This window comes from Physella acuta, unplaced genomic scaffold (assembly GCF_028476545.2).
Source record: "Physella acuta isolate Inbredline_101_S28 unplaced genomic scaffold, ASM2847654v3 ptg000201l, whole genome shotgun sequence".
Lineage (NCBI taxonomy): Eukaryota > Metazoa > Mollusca > Gastropoda > Physidae > Physella > Physella acuta.
In genome coordinates this window covers 429,889-454,068 of record NW_026731720.1, presented here as the reverse complement: position 1 = coordinate 454,068, position 24,180 = coordinate 429,889, and the positions used below count along the sequence as shown (strand labels likewise).

Below are 24,180 nucleotides of genomic sequence, written 5' to 3'. Positions count from 1 at the left end.
GAGATCACTCCCGCTTTATTTTTTTGGTTACACAATTGATGAAAACAAATTAGTCCGTAATGCCGTAACATTCTTTATTTCGACTGTATATACTTCAGCTCTTTATATTATTAACTATCACGTTTGCGCACTTTTTGGGTCGGCGCATAACGCAGGCCGTTTAGAGAGGGAGAGGGGGGGGGGGGACAAAATCTGACAAAAAATATTTTTTTTTTGCACCTTGATAGACTAGTGGCTATGTAAAAACAAAAAAAAACTAATCGATTGTAGCAGTGATTGTTCTGCAGTAACTAAAACACACTGTTGCTTAGAGAGAAAAAAACAACATAAGTTGTAGTATGAAAACTAGGCAAATCTTTAAACCACTTCCATGACTTATTCAGTATTCTCTTCTTTAAATAGTATAATCGGGGTGCCGATAAAACTAATTAAAATAGTTTTTTTTCTAATCGAATTAAAACTAAAAACGACTAAGCTATAAGTAGAAATTAATTCCAAATTAATAGAATAAATAAAATAAAATAAACCGGGAGTGATCTCCCCTAAACTTTCTCGAATATTCTTATATAAAACAACAGGGGATGGGAACTCGAGCTATAGACATGATTTTTAATCCATTTTAAATGCTTAAAGTTTTAAAATAGAATAAAATCTCGTACACAAAAGAATTGCACACCAAGTGAACGTCAAATAAAAAAGTGCATAATAGTGCGCAATATTATTAGTACTTTAAAAATTTACATTAGTTTTTTTGAGAAATCGGAAGTAGCGTAAATTACTACATCCGTTCAACGGAAATTACTCACAAATTTGAGAGAAGGTAGAGAATTAGATCTTTTACTTACGTGTGAAATTTCATTTATCTATCTGAAATAGTACTCAAGTTATAGGCTTTTGAAAAATTCAAAGTAGAAAAAGTACCACTTCCGGTTATCGGAAATCGCTCAAAAGTTGATACGGATCTACGATTTTGATAAAATACTTATATATGAAATTTCATCAACCTAGCTGTAACGGTACTCAAGTAATCGTGTTTACACACACACACACACACAGACAGACACACAGACATACGGACAGGATTGCAAAGCCCAGTTTTTCAGAATGGATTACGCATAAAACCTCTCAATTTTGATAAATCTGGATTGATAGTTTTTGCCCGATTAAAATAAGTCCTCTATACTTCGGATGTGATGAAGGACTGAGGTGTAATACGGTGAAAATTGTTAAAATTTCAAGAGATTTTTTTGCACGATTACAATACTTTCTCTATACTTCGTATATACGAGAAAGTAAAAAGAACGCGGGAAACCATTACACATATCAAGTTTCCATGATTCATAATACTTATGTATGAAATTTCATCAACCTAGCTGTAACGGTACTCAAGTTATCGTGTTTACAGACACACTCACACACACACAAACACACATCCACACACACACAGACATACGGACAAGATGGCAAAACTGTTTTTCCGACACATTGAGCTGTAAAACGTCGAGATTTGTAAAAATCTCGAATTTATTTTTATTTATTTTTTATTAATTTTTTTTGCACGATTACAAGACTTTCTCTAAAACTTCGTATATACGAAAAAGTAAAAAATGCGAGTTGTAACACTTTAAAAGACACAACAAAAATACAGTTTCCTGTTTTAAACTAAAACTTTTATTACTTAATATTAAATTGTCTAGTTGCTTTTCAAACAACTTCTGGAATTGGATGTTTAATATAATGGTTAGTCACCGCAACCCATTAACGTGCACAAAATTTCACCCATGTCACACGAACATTTGTTGCAATCGGACATAAAGTAGTCCCCATCTTTATATATCTGTGGAGCGTAACCGTGAATTTCAATAATTTCAAACACAAACATTTTATACATTAAATATAAATAAATGTTGTTTGGGGCAAAGGTCAATACAACATAAATTTCCTTATAGTGACTGTAACGTCACAGACCTAACTAAATCACTATTTCAAGCGTCTTACAATTAGGTCAACCTGTAAACCGAACTTTTATACAAATATAAAACATCCACACTCGATAACAGCTATTAATAAATATAACGATTTAATTAAAATCTTACAACTTTTAATAACTACCACTTAAACATATTTACCGACACAAAAGAAGATATGAATATGGTCTTCACATATACAGGGAAGATAATTCAAAATATTCTTTGTTTGTTTACAACCGAGAATGGAGAATGCTGAGCTGTGGTTAATATCACATACGCTGTCTTTCAGCCAAAATTTACTCTATTCCAAACTATTTTTATTTTTAATTTCTCATATACAGAGTATATAAGTATTACTCAACGTCATACCAAGTTGGTATATGGGGAACAAAAAAAAACATAAAGACTAGGCAAAACGTGAAAAAAAACTTACGACTCCATTGACCTCGCATACCGGGTCGGGTAATCGAAGGCACGATATACGACGGCAATATACTTGTCCCACACCATCAGCTTCGTAACATTCACATGTGTTGCAATCGTCGGACGGTATGTCGCCTACCTTGTATATCTAGAACACAAATCTTTATGAACAGAGTTTCTTCCAGCCCCCCCCCCCCCCCAAGAAACTCTACCGCCCCCCCCCCCCCGAAAATTTAAAGTGCCCCCCCCCCCCCCCGGAGAAAAGAGTCTGGAAGAAACACTGTTTATGAAACAGTAATTTAAATATGTGCTTATGTATTCCTATAGCAAATTAAATCAACAACGGAATCGTTACTAACGTGCAGTCTTATTAATAAATTAACTGTAATATATTGAGCCTTGTGAATTCAGGGGAACTCACTCTTCTTGTATTAGTCTTATAATTATAATGTTTTGAGTGATGTCCCTTACATGTCATGTGGCTTCCGGTAGCTGTTCAATAATAAACCAGGTGCATACAAGATGGCGTTATCGTTCGTTGTGTTATAATAAAACCGCACAATCTATCACATTGGCGACAAGGATAAATCAATCCACTAAAAAGAGCACATGCTTACTTAAGAAGAAGCTTGCTAGAGCATATTTGCTAAGTATTTTTTAGGATAATGGCGCTGTATGGCCAGATAAAAGAATTTAATTCTAATGACGAAACCATTCATGATTATCTATAGATTGAGCTTTTACCTTGAAGCTAACGACGTGACGATAGAAGCCAAAAAGAGAGCTGTTTTATTAACAGTCATAGGGCCTTAACAATTTAGGCTATTAAAGGACTTATGCGCACCAGCTAGTCCAGCTACCAAGAGCTTTAACGAGCTGAGCAAACTGCTAACAGACCACCATGCGCCTGTACCATCAAAGTTTCTATGTAGAGCCAGATTTGACGGTAGGACTCGTCAAACAAACGAATCAATATCAGAATATGTTGCTGCTTTACGTCATGTAAGTGAATTTTGTGAATTCGAGGACACGCTGTCTGACAGACTATGTGAAAAGTTTGTGACAGGTGTAAACAGCCCTGATGTTCAAAGAAAGTTGCTTCTCGAGTCAGATCTAACATTGGAAAAAGCAATACAACGTGCAACTTCATTCCAGCAGTCATCCTATGCAACCAGATCTCTAGCACCCTCAGGGATCCATGCAGTAGACAGCAGGTTAGTCAACAAACACCAACCCCATCAGAGCAGTTCAACTTATGCTAAACAGCCTGCACGTTCAAATCCTAGATCTAAATCTAGTAATAATTATCAAAAATGTCATCGATGCAACGGTCCCCATGCATCTCATCGATGCAAGTTCAAGTCAGCAACTTGTTATAAGTGCAGTAAGCAAGGTCACATTGGCAAGGCCTGCTTTGCAAAGTCTTCGTCTGTTGCTTGATCTAGCCAGTCAGGACAGTACCGCAACCAAAGGCAGCACTATGTTAACTGTCACCAAGACAGCCTAACCCAACCAATGAACCACTCTACCAGTGAAAATGCTCAAACTGATCCGCAGCCGGATTTCAACCTGTTCTCTGTGAAATCAACAAGTCATTCTCCCATCAATGTACTAGCTTGTATCAACGGTAAGAGCATTATCTTCCAACTTGACACGGGAGCATCTCTAACCGTCATCACAAAGAAGGACTTTGACGCTGTCACAGGAGGATCAGTGCCTCTACAACCATGTCACAAGTGCCTAACAACATACACAGGTGACAATATTCCGGTAATAGGAGAGTGTATGGTTCATGTAAGCTATAATGGTCAAAGTGTTAAACTTCCTCTTCTTGTGGTTGAAGGAAACGGACCACCATTACTAGGTAGGAACTGGTTGGTTGATCTTAAGTTAGACTGGGGGAGTATATTTTCAGTGAACAAAGCAAGAGAATCTAGTTTTACTTCAATAGATAAAGTTGTATCTGAAAATGAAGGTGTCTTTGGTAGTTCAGGGTTACTAAATGATAGGACAGTGAAGATAAGCATTAAAGACACAAATCCAAGATACTGCAAAGCTAGAGTTCCACCTTATGCAATGAGGGATAAAATTGAAAATGAGCTAAGTAGATTAGAATCTAATGGCATCATAAAGAAGGTAGACTATTCCGATTGGGCAATGCCCATTGTGCCAGTGTTAAAGAAGGATGGTCCTGTAAGCATTTGTGGAGACTATAAAGCTACACTGAATAAGCAAATAGAGCTAAATAGGTACCCTATTCCTAACATTGAGGGAACTTCTTTGAATTTAGCAGGAGGAGACAAATTCACAGAATTAGACTTTAGTCATGCTTACACTCAACTAGAACTTCATCCAGATTCAAAAGTCTATACGACAACAAACACACATAAGGGACTCTACCAATATGAAAGACTATTTTTTTGGTATATCATCTAGCCCTGGAATTTTCCAGGCTGTCATGGACAGTATTTTTAAGGATATTCCAAATGTTTGTGTTTACTTTGACAACGTATACATAACTGGTAAGAAACACTTGATAAAGTCTTGAAAATAGTTGGTGAAAATGGTTTAAAGATAAACAAAGCTAAATGTCAATTCATGCTGACATATATTAGTTTTCTTGGTTATATTTTGAGCAAACAAGGTCTCAGACCTCAACCTGAGAAAACAAAAGCCATTAAAGAAGCACCCAAACCTGAAAATACCCAACAGCTAAGAGCTTTTTTGGGCTTGATAAATTTCTATGCGATAAACTATCACCACTGTACAAGCTGCTGCAGAAAAATGCAACTTGGCACTGGGGTAAACAACAAGATGCTGCTTTTAATGCAGCAAAAGAAGCTTTGTCTTCTGACACCTTGCTAACTCACTATGACCCAGGGAAAAGACTTATCTTAACATGTGATGCTTCACCAGACGGTGTAGGAGCAGTTTTATCCCACATAGATGAAAAGGGTGACAGACCCATTGCTTTTGCCAGTAGATCTTTGAACCAGGCTGAGAAAAATTATTCTCAGTTAGATAGGGAAGGCTTAGGCATCATTTTTGGTGTTAAGAAATTTCACAAGTTTCTGTTTGGTAGGGAGTTCACCATCTTTACAGATCATAAGCCATTGCTGGGTTTATTTGGGGAAAACAAACCCCTACCTGAGCATGCCTCACCAAGGGTTCAAAGGTGGGCTATCACACTAGCCGCATACAATTATGAATTGAAATACAAACCTGGATCTGAGAATAGTTGTTCAAGCTGTGCACACCATTCAAATCAACCAGCTACAGCACCTTTGCAAAACTGGGATTGGCCAATCGAACCATGGAAACTTATACATATAGATTTTGCAGGACCCTTCATGAACAAAATGTTCTGAATTGTTATTGATTCACATTCTAAGTGGTTAGAAGTTAAAATCATGAACACAATCACTGCAAGTGATACCATTATAGAACTAAAGGAAATATTTTCAACTCATGGGTTACCTGATCAAATTGTTTCAGATAATGGGCCTAGTTTCACTGCTCATGAGTTTAAACTGTTTTGTATAGCAAATGGTATTGAGCATATAACCACATCACCCTATCATCCTGCTGGGAATGGTTTGGCTGAAAGAGCGGTAGGCATATTCAAAACCGCTATGGTAAAAATTAGTACCGGTAACAAATTTTCTCTCAGGGAAAGAGTAAACAGGTTCTTAGCCAAATACCGCACAACTCCACATATAACAACAGGTGTTGCACCATGTGAATTGCTGTGTGGTAGGAAAATTAAAACTCACCTTGACCTACTACATCCAACTGTTCAAAGGTCTGTTTCCCAACATCAACATACACAAAAATTAAATCATGACAAAACATCCATTGAGAGAGAATTTGGAGTTAATGATAATGTGTATCTGAGAAATTATGGGAGAGGGGAAAAATGGATGCCAGGTCAAATTGTTCAATGTACAGGACCTGTGTCTTATAAAGTAAAAACAAATAATGGACTTATTGTCCGTAGACATGCAGACCAGTTAAAAATAACTTGTGCAGATAATAAGTGTGGATCTGTCAATCCCACCAGATCTGACCAGTTCACACCAACTCAGTTTGTTCCACAACCAAGGTCTGTTGATATGAGTGAACCAAGTATTCTAGAGTCAGAAAATGTAAATTCTGGAATTAATGATTTAGATCCTGGACTTCCTGAGCTAGAGAGTCCAGATGGTCAGAATCTTGAGTCACTGAATCAACAGCCACTGAGAAGGTCAAACAGGACAATCAAAGTCCCAGATAAGTTAGACCTTTGATTGTAAAGGTTAACAGGACTTTGACATCATTGTTTTGTATTTTAATTGTGTTTGTGGCATATTTTGCATTCGTTTGTAAGGATGTAATCTACCAAATGATTCAAATCATATAATGTTCATGTTGCAATATATTTGGTGATTTTAAGATACTGTCATTGTTCTCTTGAGAGCTGTGTTGTTGTTTACTAAGGGTAAAGGGATGTAATATATTGAGCCTTGTGAATTCAGGGGAACTCACTCTTCTTGTATTAGTCTTATAATTATAATGTTTTGAGTGATGTCCCTTACATGTCATGTGGCTTACACTATCTCTTCATATGCCGAGGTCACAGAAACAAGTGAACTCTACTTCACTTGCCCCATAGACCTCCAGGTTTGAAAGGGAAACTATACAAGATGGCGTTATCGTCCGTTGTGTTATAATAAAACCGCACAATCTATCACATTAACGTAAAAATTAAAGGTTCTTATTAAGTTATTCTGGTATGTCTTGTCTGATCTGGTATGTCTTATTTTGTCTATCTGGAATGTCTGGTCTGTCTGGTATGTCTTGTCTGGTGTGTCTTATTTTGTCTGTCTGGAATGTCTGGTCTGTCTGGTATGTCTTGTCTGGTGTGTCTTATTTTGTCTGTCTGGAATGTCTGGTCTGTTTGGAATGTCTGGTGTGTCTATCTAGTCAGTCTGGTCTGTCTGTTCAAGGCCATCAAATTTTGTTCCTAGAGAAAAATAAACATAACGGCTACACAATGCACAAAAAAATGACCTGTCCATTGTGTTCACACGTGACCTCAGGTTTTGGAGTGCACGGCTTTATGTCACATTTTAGATTAGGCCCAACACAGTGGCACTGGTTGCACTCGTTGAACTGTACTTGGGATCCTTTCTTGTATTTCTAGAAAACAGATTCAGCTTTATGAAACAGTGATCTCAATCTTTGTTTATACACGGCACAATATTGATACATGCATATAAAATAAATGATCAACAAATAGTTGATAAATTGGTCAGTGATATGGCTACCACTTATAACTTTGCATTGAAACCCTTCATATATAATTTTGATGTCATTTGTGATATTTTTTTTTTGAAAACCATGCCAAAGTAAGATTTTCAAGAGGTTGTTTCTGTCTAGGCTATCAAAAGCATTTTCAAAATTAAAAAAAAATAATTCGTATGCAGGCTAACTAGTGTAGTTACAAAAACAACATATTTCAAGCTGTAATGTGTAACTAGGGTAAAGTTAGTAACACCACAATTAACAACAGCATAGTTGCAGTCTGTTTTTATTTTTTTCCCGCTTTTCAATAAAATTAAACTTTTACATTTAGTATAATTCACATATATTTCTCAACAGAAGTACATATCTTTAATTTCTACACATATTGCTGAAGATACTGATCTCATGGCCTCGGGAAAACTTTGAGAGAAAAACAGAGAGAGAGAGAGAGAAAGAGAGAGCGCGCACATGGGCTTTTATAAATTAGGAGGCGTTGTACTAAATAACTATTAAATATCAGTGTTAAAAATAACTTTACAATGCCTTATTTAAAAGTAAATGCCCGTGTCATTGAAACAGCTTAGCATAAGTTTTAAAGGAATTTTTCTTTGATCCAGATGTTTTCTTCTTTTATTTTCGCGTGTTGTCAAAGAACCGGGGAAATAAAAAGTATAAAATCTTTACGCTGTTGCGTTCGTGTAATCATTGAGCGGTCAAACGGGTAAATTATGTTACCCCTTAATGTGGCATTTCATAGAATCTCATCGGTCTAGTTTATGTCAGTTTTCGGTCTCTTTATACACGATCATCGAGATGACAATAGATTTTACACTGGATTGAATTTTAGTTTAAAAAAATGTCCTTGGATATTGGCCAAACAAATACCCGGTCTATTTAAAGTGTGGGGAACAGATATCCCATGTACTAATGCCCGCTTTTAAAAAAATAACCAATAACATGACTACACGAACTGACCTTTCCATTGAGTTCACATTTGTCTTCCGGTATTTCCTTGCACGGCTTCAAATCACATTGTATATTAGGCCCAACACAGAGGCAATTGTTACAATCGTTGAACGGAATAAGGTCTCCTTTGTTGTATGTCTTTTTAAAAAAATATAAAAACCTTTCTAATAAGCTTTTAAGTGCATTTAAAATAAGAAAATAAAACAAAGGTTTTCTTTTTTTTTTAACTTTGTCCTTCATGAGATCTCTTACATATTTTAGCGATTAATACCCTTCACTCATTCAACCCAGCTCTATGATTGTAAACATTCGACGTGAACCAGTCCACCAGACTGTTACGGTGATAGCGTCTAGATAGTTATCTCCCCTTCTATTATTTAATAAAGTATATCGAGTGATTACTAGTATTTAATCGTGTTCAGTCTCCTTAGTTTCGAAACCGTTTCATTAATTCGTAATGACTAATTTAGCATCAAATTAATATTTTTAAAAATTATTCATGTATTGAAGAACACGAAGATATCTGTGTAATAGATTAGGAATACAACGGAGACAGAAGCCATCATTATGAAGCCATCTTTATTTGGTAAACGGAAGAGAGAGAGAGAGAACGGAAGTGACGAGAGACAACTATATATAAACATGTAAGGAACATCACTCAAGATAACAGTATAAATATAATAACAATACAAGAAGAGTGAGTTCCCTTGACTTCACAAGTCTCACTATATTACATCCCTTTACCCTTAGTAAACACAACACATCTCTCAATAGAACAATTGACAGTATCCTAAAATCATCAATTATATTGTAACATGAACATTATGGTAGATTACATCCTTACAAACAATGCACAATATGTTACAACATAATCAAGATACAAAACAATGATGTCAAAGTCCTTTTGATCTTTAAAATCATAGGTCTAACTTATTTGGGACTTTGATTGTCCTGCTTGACCTTCTCAGTGGCTTTTGATTTGGTGACTCAAGATTCTGACCATATGGATTCTCTATCTCAGGAGGTCTAGGATCAAAATCATTAATTCCAGAATTTACATTTTCTGACCCCAGACTACTTGGTTCACTCATATCAACAGAACTTGGTTGTGGAACAAACTGAGTTGGTGTGAACTGATCAGATTTGGTGGGATTGATAGATTCACACTTATTATCTGCACAAGTTATTTTTAACTGGTCTGCATGTCTACGGACAATAAGTCCATCATTTGTTTTTACTTTATAAGACACAGGTCCTGTACATTGAACAATTTGACCTGGTATCCATTTTTCCTTTCTCCCATAATTTCTTAGATACACATTCTCATTAACACCAAATTCTCTTTCAATGCATGTCTTGTCATGATTTAATGGAACTATTTTTGAATTGGCATCTGGAAGTATTATGCTGTTATTCAGATCCTTGACTGACATAGATTTCTTTGATTGATCAATTTTCTCATGTAATCTGATAGTGCTTTCCTGGTAACCAAAAATACTGTTTACAAGTAATATCCTGGACCATATCAATTTGCAACTGTGATCCAGTATTTGAAATGGGTGTATTAAATGGCAAAAATCTTTTTTTTTTCTTTTGATGTTACCCTTTTAGTTTCTGGAAGTGCTAATGATGTTAGCAAAGTTGTTTGATGATCACATTCCTTCTTACTAATGTATTTGAAATTGCCATATCACCATAATCATTTATTAAGTTACAAATACTTTGTTTAGGCAACTCTGACTGATAATGGACTGCATCTTCTCCATCTTTTATATTATCTTCACAAAGGTTTTTATTTCTTATTTAATATGGCCTTAAGTCATCATTCACAGACTCTTCAGGCCAACCATTCTTACAGTACTCATATACTTTTATTAAGCACTTATCTTTTTGTGTTTCTCTTTTAATATCATTCACATCTATATTGGAGTTATCCATGATAGTGAAGAGAACAAATACATCTTCTGGTACATAGCTAAGGCTTTGGTTTTTTAAAGGTAATCTACTAAGACTATCTGCACTATTTTCAGATCCAGGTTTGTATTTCAATTCATAATTGTATGCAGTTAGTGTGATAGCCCATCTTTGAATTCTTGGTGAGGCATACTCAGGTAGGGTTATGTTTTCTCTAAATAAACCTAGCAATGGTTTATGATCTGTAAAGATGGTGAACTTCCAACCAAACAGAAACTTATGAAATTTCTTAACACCAAAAATGATGCCTAAGCCTTCCCTATCTAACTGAGAATAATTTTTCTCAGCCTGGTTCAAAGATCTACTGGCAAAAGCAATGGGTCTGTCACCCTTTTCCTCCATGTGGGACGAGACTGCTCCTACACCATCTGGTGAAGCATCACATGTTAATATAAGTCTTTTCCCTGGGTCATAGTGAGTTAGTAAGGTGTCAGAAGACAAAACTTCTTTTGCTGTATTAAAAGCAGCTTCTTGTTGTTTACCCCAGTGCCAAGTTGCATTTTTCTGTAGCAGCTTGTACAGTGGTGATAGTTTACCAGACAGATTCCCTATGAACTTTGCATAGTAATTTATCAAGCCCAAAAAAGCTCTTAGTTGTTGGGTATTTTCAGGCTTGGGTGCTTCTTTAATGGCTTTTGTTTTCTCAGGTTGAGGTCTGAGACCTTGCTTGCTTAATATATAACCAAGAAAACTAATTTCTGTCAGCATGAATTGACATTTATCTTTGTTTATCTTTAACCCTTTTTCACCAACTATTTTCAAGACTTTATCAAGTGTTTTAAGATGTTCAGTGTCATTCTTACCATTTATGTACACATTGTCAAAGTAAACACAAACATTTGGAATATCCTTAAAAATACTGTCCATGACAGCCTGGAAAATTCCAGGGCTAGATGATATACCAAAACATAGTCTTTCATATTGGTAGAGTCCTTTATGTGTGTTTATTGTCGTATAGACTTTTGAATCTGGATGCAGTTCTAGTTGAGTGTAAGCATGACTAAAGTCTAATTCAGTGAATTTGTCTCCTCCTGCCAAATTCAAAGAAATTTCCTCAATGTTAGGAATAGGGTACCTATTTAGCTCTATTTGCTTATTCAGTGTAGCTTTATAGTTTCCACAAATTCTTACAGAACCATCCTTCTTTAACACTGGCACAATGGGCGTTGCCCAGTCGGAATAGTCTACCTTCTTTATGATGCCATTAGATTCCAATCTACTTAGCTCATTTTCAATTTTATTCCTCATTGCATAAGGTGGAACTCTAGCTTTGCAGTATCTTGGATTTGTGTCTTTAATGCTTATCTTCACTGTTCTATCATTTAGTAATCCAGGATTACCAAAAACACCTTTATTTTCAGATATAACTTTATCTATTGAAGTAAGACTAGATTCTCTTGTTTTGTTCAATGAAAATATACTCTCCCAATTTAACTTAAGATCAACTAACCAGTTCCTACCTAGTAATGGTGGTCCATTTCCTTCAACCACAAGAAGAGGAAGTTTAACACTTTGACCATTATAACTTACATGAACCATACACTCTCCTATTATCGGAACATTGTCACCAGTGTATGTTGTTAGACACTTGTGACATGGTTGTAGAGGCACTGATCCTCCTGTGACAGCGTCAAAGTCCTTCTTTGTGATGACTGTTAGAGATGCTCCAGTGTCAAGTTGGAAGCTGATGCTCTTACCGTTGATATAAACTAGTACATTGATGGGAGCATGACTTATTGATTTCACAGAGAACAGGTTGAAATCCGGCTGCGAATCAGTTTGAGCATTTTCACAGGTAGAGTGGTTCATTGGTTGGGTTAGGTAGTCTTGGTGAGAGTTAACATAGTGCTGCCTTTGGTTGCGGTACTGTCTTGACTGGCTAGATTTAGCAACAGACGAAGACTTTGCAAAGCAGGCCTTGGCAATGTGACCTTGCTTTCTGCACTTATAACAAGTTGCTAACTTGAACTTGCATCGATGAGATGCATGGGGACCTTTGCATCGATGACATTTTTGATAATTATTACTAGATTTAGATCTAGGATTTGAACGTGCAGGCTGTTTAGCATAAGTTGAACTGCTCTGATGGGGTTGGTGTTTGTTGACTAACCTGCTGTTTACTGCATGGATCTCTGAAGACGTTAGAGATCTCGCCGCCTCGGATGACTGCTGGAATGAAGTTGCAAGTTGTATTGCTTTTTCCAATGTGAGATCTGACTCGAGAAGCAACTTTCTTTGAACATCAGGGCTGTTTACACCTGTCACAAACTTTTCACATAGTCTGTCAGACAGCGTGTCTCCGAATTCACAAAATTCACTTAGATGACGTAAAGCAGCAACATATACTGATATTGACTCGTTTGGTTGACGAGTCCTACCGTCAAATCTAGCTCTACATAGAAACTTTGATGGGGTAGGCGCATGGTGGTCTGTTAGCAATTTGCTCAGCTCGTTAAAGCTCTTGGTAGTTAGACTAGCTGGTACGCATAAGTCTTTTAGTAACCTAAATTGTTGAGGCCCTATGACTGTTAACAAAACAGCTCTCTTTTTGGCTTCTATCGTCACGTCGTTTGCTTCAAGGTAAAAGCTTAACCTATCTAGATAATCATGGATGGTTTCATCATTCGAATCAAATTCTTTTATTTGGCCATACAGCGCCATTTTCCTAGAAATACTTAGCCAATATGCTCTAGCAAACCTCTTTTTGAGTAAGTAGGTGCTCTTTCTAGTGGATCATTTATCCTCGTCGCCAATGTAATAGATTAGGAATACAACGGAGACAGAAGCCATCATTATGAAGCCATCTTTATTTGGTAAACGGAAGAGAGAGAGAACGGAAGTGACGAGAGACAACTATATATAAACATGTAAGGGACATCACTCAAGATAACAGTATAAATATAATAACAATACAAGAAGAGTGAGTTCCCTTGACGTCACAAGTCTCACTATATTACAATCTGGGTAATTTGAAAGCAATTGCTGCATTAGAATTAGGTAACCATTGAACTACAAGATTTGACACAAACCTGCAAACGAACTAAGTAAAAGCTTGTAGTGAAACAAACAATCAAAACTTTTTGGCAACAAGATTTTAAATTCACAGAAAAAAGTAAAATAAAACTAATCTGCTTTCTTTCATAAAACCTTTTGTTGCTCATATTTTAGCGACCAAAGCTTTTATGTAAGAAAGCATATTAGTTTTACTTTCTTATTTTTTGTGAATTCAAAAGCTTGTTGCTAAAAATGCTTTTTACATTTGATTTATTGAAGGAATTAATTGTAATTCATTTTTAATTTTAAATCATTAAAAAGCTTGTTCATTCAAAAGTTTTACTCTTTTTTATTTTTAAATTGTCTTTGTTGCTTGTGTACGCATAAACAGTAATAGCATGGTGTTAATTTTTTACTTTCTCGTACACAGAGTATAATGAAACTTTGTAACTGTGATGAATAATAAACAGATATTTTGACAGTTTTAGATCGCCCTACTTTATCGTGTACGGAATATAAAGGATGTGAATCGAATGTATCGTGCGAAAATTCTAAGTCGAGATTTAGTCAAATGTGTAGGGTCCTATGTTTTACAACCTTACGGAAACAAACAAACTTAGTTTCACAATCATTTCCGTGTGTGTTTGTATGTATATGGTGGAAAGGCTTTTGAACAGTTCTCAGATGGACAAAACATTGTTCATTTAATATTATTACACTTTTGTGGTGAAACAAAATGTTGAGCTTTACTATTTCAGTTAGGTTGACGAAATTTTTTAAATAGGTATCAGATTTTATCTTTGGATTACTTTAAAATTTTGAGTGACCTCCGATTTCCAAAAAAAAAAACAACACTTTACTCTATTTCTGGTGTCTATAATACTGATGACATGAGAACAACTTTAGTTTGGTGAACGTAAGTTTATATATAGGTATAAGATCTTATTCTCTTAATTCTTTCAAGTTTTGGTTGATGTCTTGTCACCAGAAGTAGTACTTAGAACTATTTACCTATTTCTAAAAAAAAAATCACATCTATCGGACCGATTCGTTTCAAACTTTTTACGTAGGTCAAGACTCGATGAAAACGAGTTACATAAGAATATACGAGAAAGTTTAGGGGATATAACTACCGCTTTAAATTCTATTTTTAATTAATTAAATCTAGTGATATGAAAAATGGTACATAGAACATCGTGATTGTGTCTGAGAAAAAGACTAGAGGGAAGGTCTTTAAGGCTTTTGAACAGTTCTCAGAGGGTCAAAACTTCTTTCATTTGTCATTGTGGCAAATGTGGGGCCAAACAAAATGTTAAGCTTTATCTATACACAGTATGCGAACATTTTATCAATTTTAAAAATAGAAAATAAAATCTTACAACACTGTCGTGAATGCAATTTTCAGCAACAGCACATCCAACGAACACAGCAACAACCACCGTGAACAGGTATTTCATTTTGCTTGTTTTGTCGAATTAAGAAATAGTGACGTGTCAATAACTTAATAAAACAACATTTTTATTATATATATATATATATATATATATATATATATATATATATATATATATATATATATATATATATATATATATATATGTTTTCTTTTAGTAACATTGTTCTATTTACTTATAGTCTAGACTCTAACTCAGTCGGCACAGATATTCAGTCAGACAATTTTCAATACATAGATCTTTAGAACGACTGCAATCAGGCACTGTAGTAATATATAATACATCTGCCTCTTGTGTAGACACTGGTGAGTATCGACGGTGTCCATGGGCGTAGTTTTAAAGAGGGGGACGCCGACAGTGTCCATAGGCGTAGCCACAAAAAGGGGATCGCCCTGGGTGTCGACGCTAGGGTCGTTACTGCACAAATCGACGAATGATACTGCAGTGGCGTAACAGTTTATTGGGGGGGGGGGGGGGGCAATTGACTTTACTTTGGGGGTAGAGGGAGCGGCAAATCCAGATAAAGCGCTATGCTACGAAGTAAACCAAATCTAGAGTTCTTTTTTTGAAAGAACAGAAGAGAACAGGAAAATAATACATCGCATAAAACATATATAGCCTAAATCAAAACAGTACAAAACAAAACAAAAAACACACTGCATACGATTATGTAATTCTTATAAAAAATACTTCCATTTCATTGTTATTTCATTATTAAACAGATATAAAAATCCTTTGTAATAAAAATGTTTTAAATGAATTGAAAACAAGAAAATACATCTTGTTTATTGCCCTTAAGATACATTATCCTTTTTAAAATAATAATTAAAAAATTAGTATTTTCACACAAAGAAATAAGTCCTAGTTTTAAAGTGTAGTCTGCAGCAGTTTTCGCTACAATTTCCACCCTACCTAACAGAATGGCCCAAAACAAACTCGCTTTTACCATATGCTATTTTACTGATCAGACAGAAATCTTAAAATCATCGATAATTATTTTTCTTTGATCCTATTATTCTAGGCAAGATGTTTTGCAATGACGGAAAAGTCCCTGATCTCTTAGAGAAGCGTAACTTTTAACTACAAAGAACTAGTTACGACATAACTTATTAACAAAATTGGCTGGAATAATCGTACATTACGCGTTAATATATCTAGTTTCTTTTCTAAATGTTAAAAGATGTATCTAATCTTCTACTCGAAAATCGAGTGTAAATCATTCTGATTTCAGTTAGAAATAAAGCGCCCCCCTCCCCCTCCATCTTGCAAAAAGTTCGAATACGGTTTTTGCTGGGGGTTTTATTTTACGGTTACTCAATTAAAGTAGAAAACAGTAAAAGTAGTATTTAACAGCTTTGCATAATTTAATACTGCGGCTTAAAAATGGGTGAGCTTTTCAACTTTTTTTGGATAAAGTATTTACTAATCCACGCCTTCACAAACAGAAGTGTTGGAGTGGCACCAATCGCAAATTGTATAGAGCAAACACTGTATTTCTAACGTTTTAATGGAATAGACATGTCTTTCCGACTTAACTGTATTTTATAACGCTATACCTGGACAACACAGCTACGCCTCTGTTTAAATCGTTTGTTTTAATGATATTGCGATATGAAAACATTCCATCAGTTTAATAATAGAAACAATATCCAGCATATGACTAATTTGGTAAAATATACAGTTTAATGTTGTTTTCATGAAAAATATGTTGCGGATTTAGAATAATCCCGGTCAGTAATTAAAATATCTTAATTGAAAAATTGATGTATCGGTGCACAGTCAAGTTAGGACTTAACGAGGAATTCGGAATTTAGACAAAACTGCAATAAGTGTTATGTTGTAGAAAGATAATCTGGGTTTCTAATCCTTAAAGTAATTATGAGAAATAAATTCATGTAATGAAATTAATTGTGTATCGGTGAACACAACAAACACACACTAACACAGGAGATTATTTTATAAGGAACAAAGTCATTTATTCGGGCTTTGTTCCTTGTCATTTCACCATCCGGGCTTTGTTCCTCGTCATTTCACTATCAGGGCTTTGTTCCTCGTCATTTCACTAGCCGGGCTTTGTTCCTCGTCATTTCACTAGCCGGGCTTTGTTCCTCGTCATTTCACTAGCCGGGCTTTGTTCCTCGTCATTTCACTAGCCGGGCTTTGTTCCTCGTCATTTCACTAGCCGGGCTTTGTTCCTCGTCATTTAGCCGCTCTTTGTTCCTCGTCATTTCACTAGCTGGGCTTTGTTCCTCGTCATTTAGCCGGGCTTTGTTCCTCGTCATTTAGCCAAGCTTTGTTCCTCGTCATTTCACTAGCCGGGCTTTGTTCCTCTTCATTTAGCCGGGCCTTGTTCCTCGTCATTTAGCAGGCGTTGTTCCTCGTTATTTCACTAGCCGGGCTTTGTTCCACGTCATTTAGCCGGGCTTTGTTCCTCGTCATTTCACTAGCCGGGTTTTGTTCCTCGTCATTTCACTAGCCGGGCTTTGTACCTCGTCATTTAGCCGGGCTTTGTTCCTCGTCATTTAGCCGGGCTTTGTTCCTCGTCATTTAGCCGGGCTTTGTTCCTCATCATTTAGCCGGGCTTTGTTCCTCGTCATTTAGCCGGGCTTTGTTCCTCGTCATTTAGCCGGGCTTTGTTCCTCGTCATTTAGCCGGGCTTTGTTCCCCGTCATTTCACTAGCCGGGTTTTGTTCCTCGTCATTTGACTAGCCGGGCTTTGTTCCTCGTCATTTCATTAGCCGGGCTTTGTTCCTCGTCATTTAGCCGGGCTTTGTTCCTTGTCATTTAGCCGGGCTTTGTTCCTCGTCATTTAGCCGGGCTTTGTTCCTCGTCATTTCACTAGCCGGACTTTGTTCCTCGTCATTTAGCCGGGCTTTGTTCCTTGTCTTTTAGCCGGGCTTTGTTCCTCGTCATTTAGCCGGGCTTTGTTCCTCGACATTTCACTGACTTTATTTCTGTGCCTTTTTTTCCGATAAAACTTTTCCTTTGTGACTTTTTTTCTGTGACTTTTTTTTCCTAGCAAAAACTGTGACTTTTTTCTGTGTTTTTTTTTCTGTGACTTTTTTCCTTTCACCGTATGGCGCATAACAATCTGACATGTAATACTTAATTTTTAGGAGGGAATCCCTTTCAACACTAAAATTAAGAACGAAGAAGAAGAAGAGTCTAATGTTACATTAAATAAGTTCCATTTCAAACGAACTCCATTGACTATAGGAAATGGAGCGCTGAATTCCTTAAGTATGACACCTTTTTTTTTAGTTTAATGCAAGCTCTTCTGATGCTGTTATTACCAGGGCTTTCACATTAGCTAAAGTTGCGATTTGTAACACAACAAAACAACAAAAATACAATTTCATGTTTCAAACTAAAACTTTTATTGCATGTTCAATTCGCTAGTTACTTTTCAAACAACATCTGGTACTTTGAGTCTTTGGTGTCTTCAAAACAAAACTTTAGAGTACACATAGCATAAATTCCGTTACACCAACATACGTTGCATTTGTTCATAAAGCTCTCCCCTTCCTTATATATCTGTGGAGCGTAACCAGCACATTCGTGAATTTCATTTCAATCACAAACATTTTATCCATATACAAATCTTGTATAAGGCAAAAGAGAATGCAAAAGAAATTTCCTTATAGTGACTCTAACGTCACAGACCTAACTAAATCACTATTTCAAGCGTCTTACATTTAGGTCTATCTGTAAAACGAACGTCTATAAAAAATATATAAAACATCCACACTGGATTACAGTTATTAATAAATGTTAAGATTTAATTAAAATCTTATAACTTTGAATAACTAGCACTTAAACATATTTAGCGCCACAAAAGAAGACAGGTATATGGTCTACACATATACAGGGGAGTTAATTCAAAATAGCCTTGGTTTGTTTACAATCGAGAATGGAGAATGGCTGAGCTGTGGATACTATCCCGTACACTGTCTTTAAGCCAAAATTTACTCTACTCCAAGAAATAAAATTATTGGTACGAGCCGACCCGTACCTGTTTTATTTTCTACTTTTCAGTAATTCATAATTTGTGAATTCGACAGTACCAATGCTGCCACTGAAAATATTTGCTTTAAAACACTATCAGATGGTCGTTAAGGACGATACCTGCCTCCTTTCCCCCTACCCCACCCACCCACCCACCCCCACTACCCCCCCCCCCCCCACCACCACCACCCTTCCCCTTGAAAGCTAACTCCTCTTAGTTACCTCCCCTAAGTTTAAAATAATTTCAAACTACCTTATCTGCCCCTAATAGCCGTCACTAAACCCGGCTCTACGATTGTAAACATTTAACGTGAACCACAGTTCACCAGACCATGTAGGGGTGGGGGTGGTAGGGAGCGCGCTTACAGCTTGGTGCTTTCTATCGTCTCCAAGAAGAGAATTATATATATATATAGATATTAACTTATTCAAATACAGAGTATAACAGACGTATCGCGATCGCGAAGATAAATTTTAATAATTGTGACAGTTTTCACCCTTTTACAACGCCCAACGTTATATCATTACATTATACGTAATATAAAGGATGTATTATGCAAAAATCGATATCGAGGTTTTGACAAATGTTGACAATTCGGACCTTTTGTGCCTCACACATATTGTGCCCGCATATTATAACAATGACAAAACTAATTCTAGTTTTTTTCGAGCTATAGCCAAATTGGTTTATAGGGAAAAAATAAACATAACGACTAGGCAAAACGCGAAAAAAAAACAACCTTACCACTCCATTGTGCTCACAACCCGGGTCGGGTATTTGCGGGCACGATACACGCAGGCAACCTACTTTCCCCTCCTGACAAGAACATTTGTGGCAATCGTCGGACGGTACAGGGCCGGTCTTGTATATCTAGAAAACAAATCTTTATCAAACAGTAATTTTAATATGTGCATATTGTCATTAATCATCAACAAAATAATAATTAACGCGCAGTCTTAATTTAAAAAGAAATAATTGTTCTTATTAAGTTATTCTGGTATGTCTTGTCTGATCTGGTATGTCTTATTTTGTCTGTCTCGAATGTCTGGTCTGTCTGGAATGTCTGGTGTGTCCATCTAGTCAGTCTGGTCTGTCTGGTATGTCTTGTCTGGTGTGTCTTATTTTGTCTGTCTGGAATGTCTGGTCTGTCTGGAATGTCTGGTGTGTCTATCTAGTCAGTCTGGTCTGTCTGTTCAAGGCCATCAAATTTTGTTCCTAGAGAAAAATAAACATAACGGCTACACAATGCACAAAAAAATGACCTGTCCATTGTGTTCACACGTGACCTCAGGTTTTGGAGTGGTGCACGGCTTTATGTCACATTTTAGACTAGGCCCAACACAGTGGCACTGGTTGCACTCGTTGAACTGTACTTGGGATCCTTTCTTGTATTTCTAGAAAACAGATTCAACTTTATGAAACGGTGGTCTCAATCTTTGTTTATACACAACACAATATTAATACATGCATATAAAATAAATGATCAACAAATAGTTGATAAATTGGTCAGTGATATGGCTACCACTTATAACTTTGCATTGAAACCCTTCATATATAATTTTGATGTCATTTGTGATATTTTTTTTTTGAAAACCATGCCAAAGTAAGATTTTCAAGAGGTTGTTTCTGTCTAGGCTATCCAAAGCTTTTTTAAAATTAAAAAAAATAATTCGTATGAAGGCTAACTAGTGTAGTTACAAAAACAACATATTTCGAGCTGTAATGTGTAACTAGGGTAAAGTTAGTAACACCACAATTAACAACAGCATAGTTGCAGTCTGTTTTTATTTTTTTTCCCGCTTTTCAATAAAATTAAACTTTTACATTTAGTATAATTCACATATATATCTCAACAGAAGTACATATCTTTATTTTCTACACATATTGCTGAAGATACTGATCTCATGGCCTCGGGAAAACTTTGAGAGAAAAACAGAGAGAGAGAGAGAGAGAAAGAGAGAGCGCGCACATGGGCTTTTATAAATTAGGAGGCGTTGTACTAAATAACTATTAAATATCAGTGTTAAAAATAACTTTACAATGCCTTATTTAAAAGTAAATGCCCGTGTCATTGAAACAGCTTAGCATAAGTTTTAAAGGAATTTTTCTTTGATCCAGATGTTTCCTTCTTTTATTTTCGCGTGTTGTCGAAGAACCGGGGAAATAAAAAGTTTAAAATCTTGACGCTGTTGCGTTCCTGTAATAATTGAGCGGTCAAACGGGTAAATTATGTTCCCCTTTAATGTGTCCTTTCATAGAATCGCATCGGTCTAGTTTATGTCAGTTTTCGGTCACTTTATACGCGATCATTGAGATGACAATAGATTTTACACTGGATTGAATTTTAGTTGGCCACTTTTTAAAAAAAAATTTCCTTGGATATTGGCCAAACAAATACCCGGTCTTATTCAGGTGTGAGGAACAGATATCCCATGTACTAATGCCCGCTTTTTAAAAAAATAAACAATAACATGACAACACGAACTGACCTTTCCATTGAGTTCACATTTGTCTTCCGGTATTTCCTTGCACGGCTTCAAATCACATTGTATATTAGGCCCAACACAGAGGCAATTGTTGCATTCGTTGAACGGAACAAGGTCTCCTTTATTGTATGTCTTTAAAAAAAATATAAAAACCTTTCTTATAAGCTTTTAAATACATTGAAAATAAGAATATAAAACATAGGTTTTCTTTTTTTTTAAACTTTGTCCTTCATGAGATCTCTTACATATTTTAGCGATGAATAGCCTTCACTCATTCAACCCAGCTATATGATTGTAAACATTCGAACCACAATCCACCAGACTGTTACGGTAATAGCGTCTAGATAGTTATCTCCCCTTCTATTATTTAATAAAGTATATCGAGTGATTAATAGTATTTAATCGTGTTCAGTCTCCTTAGTTTCTAAACCGTTTCATTAATTCGTAATTACTAATTTAACATCAAATTAATTTTTTAAAAATTATTCATGTATTGAAGAACACGAAGATATCTGGGAAATTTGAAAGCAATTGCTGCATTAGAATTAGGTCACCATTTAACTACAAGATTTGACACAAACCGCAAACGAACTAAGTAAAGGTTGTAGTAAAACAAACAATCAAAACTTTTTGGCAACAAGATTTTAAATTCACAGAAAAAAGTAAAATAAAACTAATCTGCTTTCTTTCATAAAACCTTTTGCTGCTCATTGCTCATATTTTAGCGACCAAAGCTTTTATGTAAGAAAGCATATTAGTTTTACTTTCTTATTTTTTGTGAATTCAAAAGCTTGTTGCTAAAAATGCTTTTTACATTTGATTTATTAAATAAAGCAATTGTAATTCATTTTTAATTATAAATCATTAAAAAGCTTGATCATTTAAAAGTTTTACTCTTGCTTTATTTTTAAATTGTCTGAGTTGTTTGTGTACGCATAAACAATTATAACATGGTGTTAATTTTTACTTTCTCGTATACAGAGTATAATGAAGCTTTGTAACTGTGGTGAATAATAAACAGATATTTTGACAGTTTTAGATCGCCGTACTTTATAGTGTACGGAATATAAAGGATGTGAATCGAATGTATCGTGCGAAAAGTCTAAATCGAGATTTTGTCAAATGTTTAGGGTCCTATGTTTTACAACCTTACGGAACCAAACAAACTTAGTTTCACAATAATTTCCGTGTGTGTTTGTATGTATATGGTGGAAAGGCTTTTGAACAGTTCTCAGATGGACAAAACATTGGTCATTTAATATTATTACACTTTTGTGGTGAAACAAAATGTTGAGCTTTATCTCTACACAGTAAACCCGAATGAATATTTTCTCAAATATGAAAAAGAAAATAAAATCTTACAACACGTTTGTGAGCGCAATTTTCAGCAACAGCACATCCAACGAACACAGCAACAACCACCGAGAACAGGTATTTCATATTGCTTGTTGTCGAATTAAGAAATAGTGACGTGTCAATAACTAAATAAGACAACATTTTGATTATATATATATATATATATATATATATATATATATATATATATATATATATATATATATATATGATTTCTTTTAGTAACATTGTTCTATTTACTTATAGTCTAGACTCAGTCGGCACAGATATTCCGTCAGACAATTTTCAATACATAGATCTTTAGAACGACTACAATCAGGTCCTGTAGTAATATATAATACATCTGCCTTTTGTGTAGACACTGGTGAGTATCGACGGTGTCCATAGGCGTATTTTAAAAGAGGGGGACGCCGACTGCCGACAGTGTCCATAGGCGTAGCTTTAAAGAAGGGACGCCCTAGGCGTCGACACTAGTCGACGTCTACTGCACAAGTCGACTATACTGTGGGGGTAGAGGGAGCGGCAAGTTCAGATAAAGCGCTATGCTACGAAGTAAACCAAGTCTAGAGTTCTTTTTTGAAAGATGTGACCTACTTAGGTCTTGTATTTTTTTAGTTTGACTTTTATTGCTCCACCATGAGTGACTGTGGTGCAACCACCAGGTAATTTTCCATAGTTCTAAGAAAGACATATACCCTAGTACTTTTCCGTCACGAGTGGTGGTGCAATACTTTTATACTTTCGATTGGTTGATTCGGACATCAGAGTTGTCCCAATTAATAGTCTTACGTTTTGAAGGTGACCTCCCATGTTGCCTCAGGTGTCAAATGATCTGCGCACACATTTCTGCAGGCAGTCGACCGCAGCAGTCCGTAGCAGCAAGTCAGACCAGACATCTTTGAGAGAGAAAGCCTTGAGTGTCGCTATTTTGTAGCCTATAGTTTCTAAGCAGCATTTTTTCCATTATTACTTGTGGTTTTAAGTAATATTTTGTGATTTAAGTAGTGTCGTATAAGCTGTGGTGATTTTCCTAAGTGCCATATCCTGTGATAGTGTTAAATAGTGTTTTTTCCTCAAATTGTAAGTTGGGTTTTGATATTCTACTCATTCATTTTATTCTGTATAAAGCTAGAGTCTTACCTTGAATTTGTACACATATTAAAAGTTATATATCGGATTAAATGTGTTGTTGGTATCAGGAGTTCATCGAGTGTATCCCCTAGATGTGAAGTACGTGTCCTCGTTAACTGTTGTGCTAGCTACCATTT

At 35.8% G+C, this 24,180-nt stretch overlaps 2 protein-coding genes across 5 annotated transcripts in view; one reads left to right on the top strand and one right to left on the bottom strand.

The window, feature by feature from the left end:
• The window catches only part of LOC131937166 (ankyrin repeat domain-containing protein 27), an 86,161-nt gene that overhangs the window by 21,451 nt on the left and 40,530 nt on the right, over nucleotides 1-24,180 (top strand). The gene's annotated exons all lie outside the window — the stretch shown is intronic.
• Nucleotides 1,649-23,250, bottom strand: LOC131937171 (kielin/chordin-like protein). 4 transcript variants are annotated; one of them, XM_059294384.1, is made up of 6 exons: nucleotides 23,153-23,250; nucleotides 14,990-15,110; nucleotides 8,652-8,780; nucleotides 7,443-7,571; nucleotides 2,404-2,541; nucleotides 1,649-1,837 (listed from the first exon to the last, which is right to left on the bottom strand). In XM_059294384.1, exons 2-6 carry the CDS (start codon nucleotides 15,065-15,067, stop codon nucleotides 1,742-1,744), a joined length of 570 nt encoding a protein of 189 aa, XP_059150367.1. In that variant the 5' UTR covers nucleotides 15,068-15,110; nucleotides 23,153-23,250; the 3' UTR covers nucleotides 1,649-1,741. The 4 variants fall into 4 exon arrangements, with proteins under 4 accessions (XP_059150367.1, XP_059150366.1, XP_059150365.1 ...); XM_059294383.1 differs by lacking the exon at nucleotides 23,153-23,250 and adding an exon at nucleotides 15,240-15,361 and having other exon boundaries at nucleotides 14,990-15,071; XM_059294382.1 differs by lacking the exon at nucleotides 23,153-23,250 and adding an exon at nucleotides 15,240-15,354.